At 38.2% G+C, this 20,390-nt stretch overlaps 5 protein-coding genes across 24 annotated transcripts in view; 1 reads left to right on the forward strand and 4 right to left on the reverse strand.

Annotated features, from left to right (window-relative positions):
- The window catches only part of LOC143916579 (uncharacterized), a 590,438-nt gene that overhangs the window by 375,118 nt on the left and 194,930 nt on the right, over window positions 1-20,390 (reverse strand). The window lies entirely within an intron of this gene.
- Window positions 2,397-4,607, reverse strand: LOC143916585 (uncharacterized). 2 transcript variants are annotated; one of them, XM_077437738.1, is made up of 4 exons: window positions 4,324-4,607; window positions 3,552-4,228; window positions 3,197-3,472; window positions 2,397-3,114 (listed from the first exon to the last, which is right to left on the reverse strand). In XM_077437738.1, exons 1-4 carry the CDS (start codon window positions 4,432-4,434, stop codon window positions 2,640-2,642), a joined length of 1,539 nt encoding a protein of 512 aa, XP_077293864.1. In that variant the 5' UTR covers window positions 4,435-4,607; the 3' UTR covers window positions 2,397-2,639. The 2 variants fall into 2 exon arrangements, with proteins under 2 accessions (XP_077293864.1, XP_077293863.1); XM_077437737.1 differs by having other exon boundaries at window positions 2,398-3,114; window positions 3,188-3,472; window positions 4,324-4,594.
- On the reverse strand, window positions 6,300-9,246 carry LOC143916589 (transmembrane protein adipocyte-associated 1 homolog). The gene is made up of 6 exons (XM_077437754.1): window positions 8,795-9,246; window positions 8,430-8,725; window positions 8,085-8,342; window positions 7,808-7,991; window positions 7,597-7,726; window positions 6,300-7,482 (listed from the first exon to the last, which is right to left on the reverse strand). Exons 1-6 carry the CDS (start codon window positions 8,908-8,910, stop codon window positions 7,315-7,317), a joined length of 1,152 nt encoding a protein of 383 aa, XP_077293880.1. The 5' UTR covers window positions 8,911-9,246; the 3' UTR covers window positions 6,300-7,314.
- LOC143916590 (pentatricopeptide repeat-containing protein 2, mitochondrial-like) lies at window positions 11,685-19,642 on the forward strand. 19 transcript variants are annotated; one of them, XM_077437756.1, is made up of 11 exons: window positions 11,685-13,379; window positions 13,437-13,703; window positions 15,647-16,050; window positions 16,298-16,520; window positions 16,594-16,696; window positions 16,870-17,064; window positions 17,154-17,250; window positions 17,366-17,457; window positions 17,553-17,663; window positions 18,175-18,285; window positions 18,379-19,642. In XM_077437756.1, exons 3-11 carry the CDS (start codon window positions 15,981-15,983, stop codon window positions 18,514-18,516), a joined length of 1,140 nt encoding a protein of 379 aa, XP_077293882.1. In that variant the 5' UTR covers window positions 11,685-13,379; window positions 13,437-13,703; window positions 15,647-15,980; the 3' UTR covers window positions 18,517-19,642. The 19 variants fall into 19 exon arrangements, with proteins under 19 accessions (XP_077293882.1, XP_077293887.1, XP_077293899.1 ...); XM_077437761.1 differs by having other exon boundaries at window positions 15,682-16,050; XM_077437755.1 differs by having other exon boundaries at window positions 13,346-13,703.
- On the reverse strand, window positions 11,777-14,191 carry LOC143916595 (peptidyl-prolyl cis-trans isomerase 5). The gene is made up of 4 exons (XM_077437776.1): window positions 13,914-14,191; window positions 12,329-12,536; window positions 12,065-12,249; window positions 11,777-11,981 (listed from the first exon to the last, which is right to left on the reverse strand). The coding sequence occupies exons 1-4, from the start codon at window positions 14,016-14,018 to the stop codon at window positions 11,847-11,849; spliced, it is 633 nt and encodes a 210-aa protein (XP_077293902.1). The 5' UTR covers window positions 14,019-14,191; the 3' UTR covers window positions 11,777-11,846.

Below are 20,390 nucleotides of genomic sequence, written 5' to 3' on the forward strand. Positions count from 1 at the left end.
GTTCACAAGTTGAAACTTATTAAAAATTACTTAAGATCAACTATGTCACAACATCGTCTTAAAGTATTAGCAATGATTAGTATTGAATTTTAACAAAATAGTCGTGTTTGCCAATGAGTCCAGAAAAAAGTTTTTCTACGTAAAAAAGGTATGAATTATTAATTTGGAAAGTTATTTTGCTGTAAGGAAATATATGGGGGGGGGGGGGGGGCGCCTTAAAATATTTTGCGGGGGGGCGCCTGGAATTCACGCTACGCCACTGACACATGCATATGTAAAAGTAGATAGTTGTCGGAAAAGGGTATAAGAATAAACTGCCACTTACTTACTTACAATTTATTACGATACTTAATATCAGTTCGTTACGTTCGGAGACAAACGCTAAATACCTCGAAACTCTCGACAATTACTTCTGGTTGAGAAGAAAATATCATTTTTTTAATTTTACCATACCTTTATAGGTGTGAAAGTTTCAGCCCAATCTATCGAATTACCTAGGACAGAGCATCGCAACGTGTGCACCCACGGCTCACGTAAGACCGTATGACACTACATACATACATAGATCGGTTCGGTGATAACTAGTCGAATGTGAATCGGTGCCAGGACAACCGGTCGCTCAAGATCGGTCACACATAATCACCCGTCACCCTAAAATCAGTTTTCTCGTGACCAGTTTTAGGGTGACGGGTGATCACGTGTGACCGATCTAAAGCGATCGGTTGTCCTGTGACTGATTCACATATGACTAGTAGTCGTTTACCACATAGATCTAACGGTTCGGTGATTATTGGTCACAAAGCGCTCGCCAAAAAGTCACTAAAATCTCTATAACGGAACATCTGGCAACCGAAAAGTCCATCATACTAACGAGACCTCGAGTGCCAGATATTCGCCTGTATTCGCGATTTTCAAAAAATCGGCAAAAATTGTCTTTCGGACGATCGCAATGTGACTAATAATCAAATTACCACTTCTAACACGTGTGTGGGTTGCGATGCTCTGACCTAGAAGATAAAAAATCCAAAGAAATACATATATAAAAGAGAAGACATACATATGCATGTACATAAAAGTCTACTACTTCTAGTCAACCTAAAAATTTATAAGCATTTCATTAAACGATTTCCAGGTTTCAGCATCATAGAATTGACGGTGTTCGAATTATCCTCAAAACATTTGTAGGAATCTCGTCGTCGTCATCGTCATCGAAACATTCGAGAATATTCCGCAACAACAAACTACATTCCCGAAAACCAGACGTCGTACACCTGCAGTCATTATATTAAACTCAAGCGGAACGCCCCTACCAGTCGAGTGGAACCAAAACGGTCGAAACACGCCGCCACCATTAAATTACATCGAGCGGAACGGCGCCCATCATTCCAGAAAATTCTACGCCTCGACAAAAGTGCATTCCTCTCGTACGCATCAACAACTAAATGCTCGTACGCATCAATAACCACTTCCATCAAGCGTTCCAGAAAATTCTACGCCTCGACAAAAGTGCATTCCTTTCTTACGCATCAACAAACCACCACCATCGGTCAGGCGATTCCAGAAACACTATAAAAGGAGGTACAACCCAAACAACGCCAGTCGACCCACAGCAGCAAGCGTCGACACACAAGCAGCAGACCAGTCAACATACAGCTCCTGACCAGCCACCACTACACTACGCGGACTTGGAAGATCAACCAGCCGGACGAGCCAGCAACACACTGCCGTATCCAGAGACCTTCCGAACATAGCCGAACAACGAGCCAGCAACACACTGCCGCATCCAGAGACCGCTGAACGACATACTTTTGCCCACAAATACCATACCTTTGTACAACCATAGGCAAACAATAAAACTTTATAAAACTAGCACAACAGTGTTTCGTTAGGCCGGGATACGGTCAACACATACCTACCCCGCCTACACATTTTCTAATGATCGAAAAATTTCATCCTTCGATACTACGTACATACATATATATGTATGTATATAAAACGTAGTAAACAGGCTACGTTGCAAAAGTGAGTCGCTACCAGGATAACCGCCGCTACAAAAATCACGTGCGTGGATCTCCCGGCGCACGAAAATTGCCGTACAGAAAACTGCCCAAATATTGCTCAACAAATGCTTTTTTATACGAGATTTGGGCAGTTTTCTGTATGGTAATTTTCCCGTGCGACAGAAACCACGCGAGCGATTTTCGTAGCGACAGTTATCCTGGTAGCGATTCATATTTGGGATGTAATCACCGAACCAATACATGTAATAATCCCGAATAAAATATCGTTTTTATGGTTAAATACATACATATATACATATGTACATGATACTACATACTAATAGTATGATACTGTGTATGCGTGTATTGAGCAAATAATTTTTTTTTTTTTTTTTTCGAAAATTGGATTAAATACGCAATTATTGGATCGATATGCTAATTTCAAACAAATGTCGTACCAGCATATATACCTATATTTATAAGGCTTCTTTAAAAGACGCTCTCGATGCAAAGCTTTCTGTCATAATATGTAATCTTGGTGGAGGGAGGAGGAAAACAAAAAGATTTATACTAATTTTCCATAAACTTTTGTAAAAAAAAAAAAAAAAAGAGTAAAAACCATACAAATAAATGATTATATTATTTATTTACACAATCATCAGTTGGCATAATGTTCAAAGGTAATGTATTTTCGTTGACAACTTTAGATATATCTTCGTGATCGTTCTTGTCAGAAGCAATCGGTGAATGTTTTAGTGTATGTCTTTTGACGTGTCGAATGAGATCATATTTCTGCGAGAAACAAAAGCCGCAAATGTCACATTTGTGGGGTTTTTCTCCCGTATCAGCGGCGTGCCGTCTATTTACGTGTCTCACTACATCCCCCTTTTGAGCAAAACACGACCCGCAGATTTCGCATTTGTGAGGTTTTTCACCCGTGTGGGTCATCATGTGACGTGTTAAATGACTAGAACGAGCCATTCGCAATCCGCAAATTGTACAAACGTATGGTCTTTCGCCTGTGTGAGTTTTCGAGTGTTGTGTTAAATCTCCCTTGGAAATGAATGCTCTACTGCAAATACTGCATTTGAAGTTTTTTTCTCCAGTATGCTGTCTGTAATGAAAAAATAAACAATATGAAAATGTTGAATGCGATGTAACATATGTACATACACATGTGTGCATACAATACACACTTGATGTGATACTGTAAATGTCCGGGCGTTCTGAAGCTGGAAGGACAGAGTGTGCATTTGTATGGCGTTTCGCCCGTATGAAGTCTCATGTGAGTGGCCAAGCCGGCCGACTGAGCGAAAGCTTTTCCGCACACTCCGCACAGTAAAGGCTTTTCTCCCGTGTGAACTCTTTCGTGAACTTTCAGATTTTGGGCCAGGGTAAAAGTCTTATTACAAAAATTACAAGTAAACGGTTTCTCACCAGTGTGTATTCGCACGTGCATCTGAAGTCTAAATCTAAAAGTGGAAAATGTCACGATCAAACATCAAATCGCATCAATAAAATACAAAATACATCACAAGTGTTTTTACTCACTTTGATGACATTACTTTCCCGCACGTGAAACATTGGTGTTTTTTATTCGGTTTCCTCAAAACTTTTTTCAGAGACTTTTTAAAAATGTCTGCACTTTGATTTCGACATTTTTTTCTACTTGGAAACTTTTCAACGCCGTCCGAATCTTCTTTCGAATCGATTTGGTTCAATCGACAGTCACTATCCACCTTCGAATACGCATTTCCGACGTCGGTCGTATCTTTAAAATTATCGCTCGAGCACGACAGATCGTTATCGTCGAAAATATTTGGCCCGACATTATTTTCGATGTCGGCTCTAGTGCACTTTTCATTTTTCTTGCTTCTCTTTTCTTTCGCCGATAGGGAGCTACTTTTGAGAAACGACGAAGCGTTTCGTACTTCCTTCAACATCTTCCTTTTCATGCGTCTCTCGTTTTTGCTCTCTCTCCTGAGAGCGGCTTCGTCTTTGAAAACGTCGCATTCCACCTCACACTTGACAGGAAAGTATTCGTGCTCGGAGGGATGTTCAGTTTTGAACACGTAAGAAGCGTCGAAAGTGGCAAAATTATCACCGCTTATTCTCTTTCGAAGAGTGATGTCGGAAAACTCGCACAGAATTTTGAAATCGTAAGAGGCGTTGACCCGGGAAACGCACGTCAAGCAAATGTGCGAAGGCAGTCTATCTCCGGCTTCGATCTGAAACATGGTGTGGTAGAAAAAAAAGGTGAGTGGAAAGGGGGGAAAGCGAAACCAGTGAAGAGTGAAGAGTGAGTGACGAGTGAAAAGACAACCTGAACAGAAGCACACGACATGACCTTTTCGGAGAGAGACACCGTTTCCGAGGCTCGAAATAGCGACACCAGCTCCCCCTTCGAGAGACAAACTCGGCAAATGTCCGACATTCCAGTCGCGGCTTTCACTCTTCGGCTCTACGAACTACGAGACCGATAAGAATGCGATGCATTTGCATTCGCATTCGCATTTGCACAGTGCGAGTGCGAATGCGAATGCAACTGACAGACAACCGGAGTGCCAACTGTGCAATATACACTGATAGTGAGTGACACGCATGTCCACCACTCCACACTATTACCACTCTATTTTTCATACACATATTACCCATTATAAACTTATCATACACGCGTATACTGTATGGTGATTAATCGGCACAAAGCGATCTCGCACACGTCACTAAAATCTCGATTACGGAACATTTGGCACCCGAAAATCAGTATCGACCAATTTAAGAAACCCTCACTCATCACACACAAAAATGTCAATCTATTCATAATTTATGAATACATTTAAATATATAATATATGTATAGGTACACATGATGTTTTTTGAAGATACTCTTATTCGAACAGTGGAGTTCATATTCTACACGAAGCTTTCTCAAACATCTGGAAAAAATTTTCACCTGCGGCACATACTTTATCGAACAAATTGAATATTATATGTGTAATATCTTAAATATCATATGTAATATCTTATTTTTGCTTAAGAAATACTTATTGAATATATTAATAATAAAATTACATAGGGGCGCAATTTTTCCTTTTTGCCTTTGGTAATAAAATGTCTAGTCCCAACTGTGATATGTATATGTTTTATATACAATAAAAAAAGCCAAAGCATGTGAACGATAGCTGCAGGAGCTGTAATGTGTGTATATGTATGGGTGACCAGTGGCTGTGTGTGTGTGTGTGTGTGTGTCGTCGTCTCTCGTTCAGCTCGCTCTGGAGCACGTGCTGGAACAGGGCGGGGTGGGGAATTAGACACGTCAAGTCGGTTTTATCCTCGTTTATTAAGGAGTAGATGGCGAGCCGGGGAGTTTCTCGGCGCCTCTCGCCTCTCGCCTGTTCCCCTTTATGGCGGGGGCTGTGGATGAGTACGCTGGCTGGTCAGGCAAGGTAAGGCAAAGACCAGCCACGCCAAGACCGTCTCGGCCGGCGGATGGCGGGCGTCTGAGTTTGACAGATGAGCGCGCTTCGTAAAATGAGTGCGCGCCCGTAAGAGCCCAAAACACGGCCATGTGGGTTTTTTGACTCGGACAGCATGTTTTGAAAATTATCGAGCACTCCCATTCGTGAAAATGTCCATTTAGAGCCCTGTACAGATGTCTCTATTATCCTCTGTAATAATTACTTTATATAAATTGTTTGTTGATGTTTACAATTGGCCAGAAAGGCGCATTGCGATTAATCTGTTAGGGCTTCCTTGGTATATATTATATGTTACTTCAGTGGCGGCTAATCCAGTGGGCTGCCTAATAAAAAATACAAATGCATGCTATTTTTGTCGTCCATATTATATACATGGTACTATGTATACTATTATATACATGGTACTTATGTATACTATTTTTGTTTGTATTTGATTAACACATTATGGTCAACGAGCTACTACAGCCCGATTCCTCTCTATGAATTCTCACAAGCCGCCACTGATATACGTAAAAATAAAATTAACCGTGAAAATTCTAACTATGAATTGTGAGTTTAATTGTTTATCATTTGGCTGGATTTTATTTTATAGGAGGATTTGAGTCCAATTTTTGAACTCGCTCCCAGATATCAGACACTAGTCGTTTTTTAATAATATGCAATTAACGTTCAAAGTTTGATATTCATACCTATGGATGAATTTGCTCATTCGTACACGAGCAATATATCTATACATATGTATGTTTTTAGACAAAGAATTACAGAAAAATATCATCAAATACTTAAACATTAATGTATAATGAAATAAAATAAACGGGTTTGCATCGTCTATAATATATTTTTACAATGAAAAAATATGAGTATTGTGTACATAAATGTTTTGCACGATATCACAAAAAATAATAGTATCACCAAAAATGTATAAAAATCGTCAGAGTTCTGACCCCACCTTGATAATTTCAAGTTGGTAAAAAAGTTGAAAGACCGTGAAAAGCACACAGACATTGTCAAGAGCGGCCTGGCTCGTCTGTAAATTTAAATTTATCATTGATGAAAATTCAAATTTCGAGAAGTCTCAAAAAAGCACCACTGTCTTGAATTTTTTCACATGAAAATATTGTATTTCACATTATTCCAGACCCAACGGTATCGAAGGTACACATGTGAAAGTTAAAAATTTAAATGGACATTGGATTGCGTTATACGTAATATGATAAAATAAATTAATAGCGCACTAGTACTGGATGGAGTGCATTTTATGAGTGCAGATCGTGAAATATTTTGCACTGGCAAAGGCAATAAAGAAAGGCTATGCATACTTTATTATACATAATATATAACATAATATTTAAATAATATACTTATCAATTAAAAGTACTTCAAAAATCACACGTTTAAGGAACCATAATCATCAACCGGTACGAAATAACTCCAGTTGGCACTCATTCGTCAATGGGTAACCCAAATATCCTCCGCATAAAATGTATTAATTTATTACATGCGCTCGATTGTATCAATGCTGGAGACGCAGATGCAAACATTTTACTTAAAACACCACTTGATAGTTCAATTAGGTTAAAAAAAGTCCCGTCTCCCTAAAGTTCAAGAGCTACTCTTCGGTGACACAACAAAAGTAATTGTTTCAAAATTATCTAATTATAATGCATTGGTTTTGGGAATAAAATAAACTTATCATAAAATATACATACATACCTTATCATATTAAACATATTATCGTACATACATACATAAGTTAATAGTTTCATCAAAATTTGACCTATAATACATTTTACTATTTCCACTGCTAATGTTCATATACATATTGAGATGCAAGAACTACGGAACTCCAGGGCAATGTTGATTGTAGCCTATTGTTGGACCTCCGATGTCGAGTGATTGTCCCGAGGTAATGCTGTCGGGACTCTGCAGCGAAGCACTATACAGAGGATTAACTGGAGTCGTTCCCCCCGTTTCAAACACTGTACTATCATATACACTATTGTTCTGAGAAGAAAGGTAAAATTGCCATCATTACACACATGTATTATGCATACGTACATATAATATACATATATTACACGTTCGCTATTTATCAATCGACTGACGTGTAATTCATACCTGATATATATAATCGGAATCAGTTTTCAGCGAACTGAAGCTTTGTTGATGAGGAAGAGACACTTGATCGTCTTCTATAGCTTCGTCCATTTGGGCTTTGTACGAAAACATTATACTCGGCTGTGATACGCTATAAATGAGCATGGATCTGAATGAGTAGGATCGTGAATATGTTGTACATAAAAATGTCGAATCGACGAATTGCACTCACCCGAAAAATTCACTAAGGAACGTCTGATAAACGAGAGGAGTATACAGAGTGAAATAGAGGCATGTGGTGATGTCGACCATACACAAACCGACATCCACTCCCCAATTCATGAGACCGGCTCCGATCGCCTGCGTTCCGTCCAATAAAACTAACAGTAATATATAGATGTAAAACGACAATTTGGCTGAAAGCAACGACAAACGAAACGATTAAAAGGCGACAAGTCTTAGCACATGTATGTTATGTGTGTACGTAAGGTGGAGACAAGGGAACTCACTCGGCAAGGCCAATCTCTCCCGCAGTCTCGTCCAAGGCAGTAATAATATGCTAAAATAAATAATTGCGAAAAATGTCGACGAACAAAACCAAAACAACATCCCGCCGTGGCCGAATAGATCGAAATCCCGAGAGTCGATGTGAAAGCAGTCGTCGGGTAAAACTATCTCTAAAGCACCTTGAGTTATGGTGAAAGCGAGCGAGATCAGCGACGTCGCGCCGAGCACGTGCCGAATGCTACTCCTGCTGTCCAGGTGACCTGAAATCAAATCGACGACCCAATTGAGCACACTCGGGAGATCTCTCGGAAGAGACGTGAGAGAGAGAGAGAGAGAGTGATACGTACCGAACGCCAAACCGAATATGACTACGCTCATCTCCGTAGCCAGTAGAAAGAATCTCACGGTGATCCATAGAATCTTATCCGCCAATCCTCCGAGCGGCAGGGCGGCGTTGACGGTCATCGAGACGACGCATCTGACGACGCTGATGACTACGTTACCCCAAACCAGTCCGTAGAACGTCAAAAATATCGGGCTGCTGGTCGCCCTCAACTTGAGTTGGGCTCTGTTGAACCGCAGTGCCAAGAAGAGCAGGAAGAGGACGTTAGGAACGAGAATGATCAGATCCCAGATTCGCACTCTGAAAAGTTCAATTCAAAAGTCAAAACAAAGACGAGACGGGGAAAGATGTCAAAATGAATTGGCAAACCTCGAATTGGCGAATTCGACGTAAAGAATGTGTTTGCAGAAAGACTCGTCCGGCAGGGGGGAGACGAACGAGGTGTTGGTGGTCCAAGTGCTCGAGGTCACTCTTCCATCGGGCATTTTAGTTCTTTCCTCGTTTAGTGTCACCCGAAAATGACACGGTCGATGATGTTGACAATGTTGACATGCACATACTATATACCCTACATGTATGGTATGGGTGTGTGTGTGTGATTTGCGATTTGCAATTCGCTTTCAGCAGAGATGCAGACTGAACGGACCGATGGGTGGATTCGCCGGGAAATTGGGAAATCGGGAAATCGGGAGGACCAGGGCGGGAAAAGCGAAAAGCGATGGGCCGGCGGCGGGTCGTGTCCCTCCCCACACCCGCCCACCACCCACCACCCACCACCCACCTCCCAACTCCCACTTCCCACCTCACACCTCACACCTCACACCTCACACCTCACATTCGCACCCCGATTACTCGAACTCTCGCCGATTCGTATTACGTGCTCTATCTGTGTACAATGCTACAGTAGTCAATTCTGAATCCTTTTAAACTAAAACTAATTCATTAATTACATACACTCGTTTACAATATAATGGCGCAAAGTCCTAATATTTTTTCAGAAATCAGAATGGTCGACGAACGTGGTGTTCCCACTATTTGCACAATCATGGATAATGCATTGCCTCGTTTCGATTAGGATATACATATGTATGTGTTACACCGAATCCATGAAATTGTCTATTACAAGCATTCGGCAAGAGAATTGCCGAATGCGTGAAAAATGCAAGCACGTTGCCCAGTTCACGGATTCCGTAAAATCTTTGCCGAATGCGTGAACTGGACAGCGTGTTATATTATAACCAAGTGTCAAAGTGACAGCTGAATAAGGATGTTTAATTTAGTTTAATTTACATATTATTATGTATAATATGACTACATACACATGTTTCACTGTTAAAATATTGATCAAAATGTATATAAATGACATTAATTTATGTATAAGTCATATGAGATGATCGAAACATATGTATGTAGTCATATTATACATAATAACATGTAAATTAAACATCCTCATTCAGCTGTCACTTTGACACTTGTCCACGCTGTCCAGTTCTAAAAAACAACACCGGAGAGCTGCTGTCTATTTGCCGACTCCATGCTTCGAGCAGACAAACTCTTAGAGAATACACGCATTCGCCAAAGAATTTACGGAATCCGTGAACTGGGCAACATGTTTGCATTTTTCACGCATTCGGCAATTCTCTTGCCGAATGCGTGTAAAAGACAATTTCACGGATTCGGTGTAACATATGCACACATATTTCACTTGTCATTTCTGTCATTTCCCTTTATGTACATATGTATGTGCTGTCAGGGCCGACCCTAGGTTATTTAGCGTCCCAAGCAAAAACCTAAATTTGCGCCCCACTCTATATAATTTCGAAAGAGACTTTGTATGTACATATGTAATGTTGTGAAAGTTTTTATAACGACATGGGGACGGGGGACGGGGGGCGCCGGGGGCGAAGGTCCCCGGGGCGGAGGGACTTTGTTAACAAGTCAAAATTTCTATGACGAGTCGATTTTTTTTTTCGATTCAAATAAATTTAATAAAAAAACAAATAAATATTTACTGTTAGATTCGCCATGTTTAAGCTGTTTATATTATGAACACTGAGCGAAGCCGGGTAAAACAACTAGTATATATGTATTTATATATTTTTTTTTAATCTTTCGCTTCGTTCGAAAAACTTGACCTGAGATAGGTCTTAATAAGTTTAAGTTTGCTAAAACTACGTTCACATGATGAAATTTGTGTAAAATGTTCATTATTTTCCATTTGTAGAAATGTTTTTCGAAAATTTTTGGAGGTATTATTACGTTTTTATTTTGGTTTTGGCACCCCAGGCGATCGTCTGTACTGCCTGCCCTGTGTGCTGTTAAAATCGGAACTAGCGATAACAATGGGGTTCCTATGAGGCCACTACATACATATATGTATTTCTAGTGTTTTTACTCTGCAAACAAATATTTTAAAAATTACATTGGACCTACATACTTAAAATGTAAAGGGAATATGTACACATTGGAATACTTGTATGTATTAGTGACTGATAATTTTATATAGATAAAATTCTATTGATAATAGGCTTACCTCGATAAAATAAACGAATTTTTGTTATTAATCCACAAGAATAGTCGAAATATGATTTTTCCAAGTGGAATTTTATTTAATTCTCATATAAAGACAATTTAATATATTATCCCTATTAATTCAATTCAGATTCGTGTAAATACTAGCACGAGCTTTTAGCTCGCCATTTTAATGATTTAAAATTTAACACACTTCCAATTAACCCTTTTAAACGAAAACAAAAAATAGTGTGGCCAGAACACTATCCTAATAAACAGGTTTCAATAGAAAATACTTAATATAAAATAGTATTAACAGTGGGAAAAAATCCCAAGTGAAAATACGTACTTTTGACTTTTGATTTGAACTGGACGACTACTTAGAGAGATTTGAAAGCTGAAAAGTACTACAAATGAAAGATAAAATACCCGACTATAGATTCCAATATTCATTTTAAACAGGAAATTGACAGATTTTGAGGCAACACCAAGATATAGAAAAATCGCGCGATTTAAAAAACACATCTCTGAATCTCGAGCCAATCAACATTTTTTATTACCAGATTCGTGTTCAGTGGGCATAGATCTATAAGAAAAGTCATATCTCGTCTCTGAACCATTTTCCTTGTGTAAAACAGTGTAATTACAAACGACACTTTGCTATACCTCTACCAATCTCTCGAACCAAAAAAACTTTTATAAAACAGGAATAAATACTTTCCTACAGCAGAGGAAAATTTTTTTTTTTCAATTCAAAGAATGGTCATGCTTAAAATTCTGTTTTAATCATAGGGGTAAAAAAAAACGACCAAATGTCTTGTTTCAAATTAGTGTATTTGATTGTTTTATATACAAAAAATATAAATGCATGTTACAATTTGTAAAACTAATGAGTAAAAATCGCGATACATCAAGCGTCGGCATCCTCCTTTGAGACGGAGAAAGGTTCGGCGATTTCTTCTGAGCCGCAATCGACGATGACGACGTCTTTCACGGGCTTGTCTCTGCCGTCGGTATCGTTGCCTTCAATTTTGCGAATGATATCCTGAAACGAGATGGACAAAAGTTAAAGATGTAAATTTATAAAATAAACCACATATTCGAGTGTACACCATGTAATAATCTCACCATTCCTTTAATCACTTTTCCAAAAACGACATGTCTGCCATCTAGCCAAGAAGTTTGCTTGGTGGTAATGAAGAATTGAGATCCGTTCGTGTCCTTGCCGGCGTTAGCCATGGAGAGCCATCCTGCACCGTAATGCTTCAGTTTGAAATTCTCATCGGCGAAACGATCTCCGTAGATGCTACGACCTGCGAATAGAAAATAAGATGATAGATTTAATACGACATTTCGAAGGAGTTTCGACGTCAAAGTGTCGCGAAAGTGTACCTCCGGTTCCGTCTCCCCTGGTGAAGTCGCCGCCTTGGATCATGAAATCTTTGATAACTCGGTGGAATTTGCTGCCTTTGTATCCTTCGCCTTCGGGTTTTTTAGCCAACTCGATGAAATTTTTCGCAGTCAACGGCACCGTCTTGCCGAAGACTCCAATTTCCACACGACCGGCCGGTTCTCCGCCGATGCTGATGTCGAACCATACCTTCAAGCAACATTTCAACGGATTAATACATATTATAATAGTGTAGACAATTGAACTAGTCTAGTTACGTCGCAATCGTTTAAACTACATACATATATGCAATTGAACGTAAAGAGGAAATTTCAAATCAACGTAGAGGTTTATTGCCGACGCGATGATACGGGTAACTTTAGCGGATTTAAATTAACGCCCATTACGTTCGACGTGTCCCCTCACTCGTCACCATTCTCGCCACATTCAAACCACCTCAAACTCTTTTAAGCCCTTTCACGTTGTGCTGACGTCTTTTCTGTTGAAAAATTAATTATCTAACTACAATTATCCATAAATCCAGCAGAAGGCTGGTATAAAAATTGTGGCTAAGCAAAACAAACCCTAGATCACTATCCTATATAACTACCGCCGAGGATTTCGAGTTTTGTAAACGTGTGTTTAGAGTCTCTAATATATCTCGCAACAATATAAAATTAACAAAACAAGCCTATTAATGAATGTATTTTTCTAAAAGTAATTCCATCTTCTTCATTGTTGTTAAAATGTCACAATCTAAAATATTCAGCAGTTAGGGATTTCCATTGAGAAATTGTGCTATGGTTATAAATTCAGAAATTTCGGTGTAAACTAGTCTTTATAAACATTGTCACGGATTACACGACTCACGTTCAATGATTTTTTTTTCAATGCTACCTGGAAAGGATTAGCTGGTAGTATTCTTGTTTATTTTTTATTACATACTCAAAAAACAACGGCTATCCGTGTATTTCAGGCTCATGGAGTTGTTGGCAAAACGCCGATCGGCGTTGGTCACCATTCAAAGAGTTAACGTACATACATACATACGTAGTGCGTATGATTAAGGATCGCGATCAATTGGATTGGCTAATCCTAATACATACGTAGTGCGTATGATTAAGGATCGCGATCAATTGGATTGGCTAATCCTAATACATACGTAGTGCGTATGATTAAGGATCGCGATCAATTGGATTGGCTAATCCTAATACATACGCATACACTACGACCTACGTGTATGCGTATGTGTGTCGTGTCGTGTCGTGTCGTGTGTCGGTAATAAATTGATCAGTTTTTATCTTTTCGGGAATCGAAAGAAAGCCAGCGAGTATGCCTTTGTTGGCGATCCGTACGGCCATTTGCATACACATACCGGTTTGTAATACAACAATGGAAAATATCTATGTATATAAAATACTATATAGTCACGAAGAAGCCACGTCACGATGACGCGACGGCCGCGTGTCATTCGACCGGGTTCATCGGTTCGTCGTGACCGACGAGACGAGATGGAGATGTAGTGTGTGACGTGTGATGCGTGTGATGCGTGTGATGCGTGTGATGCGTGTGATGCATTTTCAATACCTTGTCCGAGACTTTGGGTCCTTTGGAAGCAGACGAGTCGTCGGAAGCGGCTACGAAGGCGATCGCCGTCCCCAGCAACACCAAACCACTGACGAACGAACGCATCTTCGGTTGGAAGTCAAGTGATTTTACACTGGGCTCAGCTCTGTCGACACGGACACGGACACAAGAGATTTGCGCGCGCTAGTCGAGTGGAGTGAAGTGAAGTGGAGTGGAGTGGAGTGGAGTGGAGTGATGCGAGCGGACGACCGAACCGGCGAACGCGACCACACAGACTGACCGAGCGACCGAAACCGGTGACCGGCCATCGGCAACCGGTAATCGGCAACCGGTAATCGGTAATCGGTAGCCGGTTGATTTTACTAGAGTACAACTACTACATATATATATATATATATATATTCTATTACTGATTACTCCGTACAAAGCGATCTCGCACACGTCACTAAAATCTCGATCACGAGACATCTAGCCCCCGAAAATTCCATCCATCGGGAGTTGCAACGCTAACTAACGACAACTCGCCAATGATTTTCGTGTGTGCGATCGCAATGTGTGAAACAATCCGTTTACCGTTGCTAGATAGGCTTTTGTAGTTTTTTTTTTTTTTTTTAATTTATACCAGAAAGGCCTAACAGGTATAGCCGCAATGCCCCTTCCTGGTCAGAAACATTGTACATTTGATACAAATATTACAAATAAGTATTATACAAAGTACATAAATACGGTTCGGTGATTAGATCCCAAATGTGAATCGCTACAAGGGTAATCCCCGATAACAGTGATTTTCCTAGCGGCGGTTATCCTGGTAGTGATTCACATTTGGGATGTTACCCGTTTACCATTACCATTTGCAGCATTTTAAACAATTCAGTAAATACATATGAATTAACATCCACAAAGACGTTTATGGTGAAATTTGTAAATTTGCAGCATTTTATACAATTCGGCGAAATTCAAGATGAAGCTTTTCTCACAACTGTTTTGTTTTTACATACCTCCTTTACGTTTTTTATTTTTATTTTTAGTTCGATTGCACAAATTAAATCTTCAAAACCAGACTTGGAAATTCTCTTAAAATTAAAAAAAGAACTATCTAATTGTATTTTTTGATTATTATTTTATTTTATTTAAATAGGCACACATACAGAATAAAATATAAAAAGAAAGTTGTATAATGAGACAAAAAATAATAATAAACATAAATAAAAATATAATATTCCATTTACAGTGAGCACCACATGGTGATATAAAAAAGTAAAATTACAAAAACATCAAGATTTTAAAAAAAAGAAAAGAAACAGATAAAGAAAAAGATACAGATAAAGTAAAAAAGAAAAAGAAAGACTATAAGGGTGAAGAAGCAAATCAACCACATATTATTTTCTTCACCTTTGTCCTAAAAATACTAAAAGAGTCTCTAAAGAGGTCAGGACAATCATCTAAGCTATCGTAAATACGGCATATACGAACGATTGCACTATTGAAAGAGGTGTTGCTTTGACAAATAGGTGGATAAAAAAGATTAAGAGGAATCATCACATGACTAGAGGTAGGATAGTCACAGTGCTATCCATTGTTCGGCAAACCTTTAACAATGCATTTACAACCTTTGAACAATACACGGCCCCCTCAGGCTCCGGTGACTACACATGACTCACATTTAGGCCTTATCCACATTTTTACAAGCTTTTTATTATTCTCTTATTTTTGTAATATGACATAATATGCAGCAACCTTTGAAGTACTTTGGTTAAAATCTGAACAGTAATGGAGCAGACACACTGAATTTGGAGAACGAGAAGAAAGAAGAAAGCAACAAAAATCATTGTCGTATTCGAATTGAATGGGTCAAACTTAGTAAAGACTGATTCGTCTCCGCTTCAGCAAGTAAAAAACGTGATTTTATTTTGTTGTTGCTCAGTGGAGTGTTAGTGTAGTAATATTGCTTAAAAATGTTGCTCCTCCTAAAATGAAAATGTGACAGTGACGAGTGCTGGCAACACTGCATATTTTGTCAGAGGGGTTAGGTTTTGGCCAGTTTATTTTACATTATATGTGCTGAAGATGTGGGCCTTCTCAAGAACTCTGAGGGCTGCTTCAATCCTTCAGCTGGGAAGAGTGCGCTTCGTCTCCGGTTATTATATTTTTCATTCGCTTCTCTAAAACGCACACTTTCTGCTCTCGAGGTTAGGTATCTGCAATATATTACATATATATATATATATATATATATATGTACTTTTGTAGTTTAGCATTACATTTTGTACTCGAAATGTACGCAAATTTGTGTGTAGTTAATAGAAAAACTTGTGCATTTTAAACTATCTCGCTAATTTAAAATCGGCGTATAAATGGCAACTCTAATGAACGCTTTTTCGCAGGCACGTCTCTCTTCGACTCGTCTTCGTTGGGGTTAGATAAATACGTGGAAGTGAGAAACAAACTGCGTCAACAGTTTAATCAAGATTCTAGAGACTATCGAAATAAAATGAAAGAATTCGTCAATAACGATTCTACAGCCATGGTATTTACCGACGATCTTAAAAACATGGTGCACTTGTGTGAAGCCGAAGACGTGGATCTAATAGGCAACATGATAAAAATGTAAGCGAGGACGGTGAAATGTAATACCTTATTTATCGTAAAAACCTCACCATGTACTTACTTTGTATTTTAGGTTTAACGAGCAAAATAAAGAAGCTCGATTTGGAAATTTCGTTTTTGGTCCCGTTGTAATGAGGATGTATCATCACTTCGATAATCCAGATGCCGCACTAAAAGTAAATCTAATCATTTCCTTCCAATTGTATTTATGTATGTGCAAACCTATGTCTGTACATATATTGCTTGTGATATTGGATGCTAATTTATTTTTAATTCAGTTGTATATAAATTTTTTGTATTATATTTGCTGCAAGTACATACATACATATATGTAATCTTTCGATTTCAGATATTTGAAGATTCCAAAGCGTGTGATTTTTTCGACCAATTAGCCACCTATCAGATTCTCATGGATTTATTATATAAGCATGGAAAATATGACCAAGTACGAAGCGTATTCGATGTTTTGACTGAAAAACAGATACGCATGGTTAAATATCCCAAGAATGCAGTTATTTTAGTGATGGCCGCTTGTTACAAACAGGTCATTTTAATTTTTTTTTCAATACTTAATTTTCATACATTTATCGATGCTAATTTCCGAAAAGTTATGCAATTTTTAATTACTTTTAGAATACAAAAGACAGTTTCGAATATGCAAGCAAGCTTTGGTCTAATTTGCTGTCGGTCGGTCACAACATCTTAAGAAAATCGGTCTCGTTATTTGCTGGTATGTACCTTTTATATGTATCTTTTTCTCACATGAAATAGTTTTTGAAACGATACGATCTCCGGTATGACAATTTATGTACATACATACAAAATTAATCGACTACTTTTTTAAGGTCTGGCTTTAAATCAATCTGCTCCACATATTACATTAGAAGCATTGTCTACCCTTTCGTCGCAAAAATACATTTCTGTCTTCAATCTGAAGGTAAGGATTTTTAACATTTGTATTTATACTAAAAAATTGGCCATATTTATTTGTGCTATGTTGACGTCTTTGACTTGTGGTCTACTTATTTATAGGCTGCTGCTTTAGCGGATTTAAATAGATTAGAAGATATAATACCAATTTTGAGATCTACTTTAGATGCCGATAGACCAGAAATGCAAAATAACGGCTTTACAGAAGATGTTGTAAGTATACACATTAAATTTATGTTTGCATAAAATAAGTCTTTTGGTAACTATCAGCGTATCAAATCTGTTTACAAAATAAACACCTAACAAAATGACTTATTTGTAAAATATTGTATTTTGCATGGGAGAAATATACATACATACATATATTTCTTTAAATATATGCTTTGTGAAATTGAGTGAATAGTTGTTTTTGGTATCTTTGTTTTTTCTCATTGTCTTTTATGTAACGATTCGAAAAAAAAATCCATAAATATACCCAATACGTATAATTACATACATATGTATGTAAGTATATGCAAGGTTTTATAATCCCAATAAATTTTAATGTGCACGCATTTGAACTGTACCTTTTGCCTGCAAACTGCCCTATAAGCTTTAAAAAAATATAATATAATATGTGAGATAAAAAGTTTGTAATATTCATATTGTACAGTACACTGTACTGATTCTACAGTATGATAACTCTGGTTGCAATGTAGTATTTTTAATAACACGACTTTTTCAGATCGCTAAAATACAAAAGAATGTTGAAAAAGGAACCCTAAATAAAGTTATGGAAAAGGAATTTGATCTCATATTAAAGGGACTATCACAAAGAAAATTGATACTACCCACGGTAAAATTCATTATCTATCTTATTTTACGTTGCCTACAATATGTATTATACATATATATATGCATGCTCTAAAGTTCAATTTTCACATTACAGACTCTGGATGCACTATTATGTAAAGAAATTAAATATTTTGACACTACGGATAGGTCTCCTCTACACACTTCATTTCGAAACTATAGATCGACAACACATACACAACCTCATAGAGAAGGCTTGAAACAAATGTATTAATGTAAAAACTAGTAGGTACATGCAATCGTTTGAATAATAATGTAACAAAAAAATTTGTAAAAACCTGTATTTTTAATTTTGTAATATTGTCTCTGGACCAATAAGTCACCAAAATATATAATATTGTTGCGTACGGGTGGGTGGAGGATCCAAGTAAAAGGCCAACAGTCGTATCACAGCATTTATTGATGATTAAGGAGATACACGCATTGCCAGTGCTCCGTCCAGAATGACCTGATATCGCTTACGTACCGCCTTATAAGGGGTAGATCTCTCAGGACGTCTAATCTGTTTACCTACTGTATAGTCACGTATTCGGATATGTATTCCCACGGTATGAGAAGTGCAATCATTGTTTAGCTTGTCGCTAATCCTTAAAACCACTTATACCAGTCGCACGGTATGCATTTAGTTAATCCGTTACAGATAATCCTTGAACGGCCACACAGTCTCTGGGATTCTATTCGCTTAATCCACGGCATACGTAACAATATGTACATCTGTGTCGCAGAAAGAACGTAGTCCACAGTTACGTTCAGCTAGCTGTCACTTCCCTTTTTTTTCCATAATGCAAATCGCCAAGCATTCTTTTCTCAATGTTACGTAGTCAAAACATTGGAGAACCCCCAAATTGGGCAATGTACATATGTACATACGAGTATATAACAGGAGTGGCCAAACTTCATGTCACTACGAACTATATACAAGAATTCGGAGAGCTGGAGAGCCGTAATCACTTTATCGGGGGAATCGTAAACAAAAGAAACTTCAAAGATTGTTCATTATAAATTTCACATATGTATGTGTGGTAGAGAATCCAGACAGACGACGCTGTTCAGGACCACGGTTGGGATGTGGCGGTTTAGGTGAAGATCAAACACGTGCGTTTTCAGTCATGTTGTTTATTAAGACGATACGTGCGGAGGTTTAGTAACCAACCGCGCGGAGTACAGGTCCAACTGCGACTAACCGTTATATCTCTGCCCCTTTTCATTCCCTTCTCACAATCAGTCGTAACATACTCTTTCTCAGCCATAGCCCATATCTTTTCATAGCCTTTCGCTCAATTCCAACCCTACATATGTATGTATTTTGTACAGATGCCGACTATTTTTAACAATAAATGAACAAATAATAAAATAAATCGGTTCTTTTAATCAAATAGTGAATTAATGATAGAATGTGTGGGCTTTGCAACTGTTTCTCAATTCAAATTCAAATCTTAGACTGAAATTCTTTTAATTTCCCTCGATATTTATCAAGTACCTCGTAGTTGATAATCACCTCACAAATCAATAGAAAAATCTGTAGAACCGTCGTAACAATATCATCATGTTTAGCTACCAGATGTTCATGGTGAATTATGCAATGAAAAAGTAGCATAGCTGCGGAAAATCTAGCATCACTTTTCAAGAGGATGCCAACGAGACGTAGATTTTTACCTAACATTGCAGGTGCTCGCTCCGTCAGTTACTGCACTTGCAAGTTTGTTTGGGAACACACCAGCATTGTTCAATATTGTATCTAGTGCATTCTTCTTTCATAATTACTTCTGCAGAAACAACGAACAAACACAGCTGACTGTGGATTATCTTAGATATCTGTAGATTCGTCAAGAGCCAGGCTGAGTGCTACACGGGTTTTTACAAATCATTTTTCAGTTTCAACTCGGGATATCAGTAATCCACCGTTCTGTTGTGGAATCTGTGTAGTATTGAATCATTTGAGAATGGTACGGAGCCACAGTAAAGATACCAAAGAGCTGCAATTTGGCCACCGTTGGTGTACATGTTACAGAAGAAATGTAAAAAAATCAACTGACTCTTGACTTCTTTTATTATTATTTTTAATTAATACTATTGCGGTTTGCGTCA

This window comes from Arctopsyche grandis, chromosome 9, assembly GCF_051622035.1.
Source record: "Arctopsyche grandis isolate Sample6627 chromosome 9, ASM5162203v2, whole genome shotgun sequence".
NCBI classification, from domain to species: domain Eukaryota; kingdom Metazoa; phylum Arthropoda; class Insecta; order Trichoptera; family Hydropsychidae; genus Arctopsyche; species Arctopsyche grandis.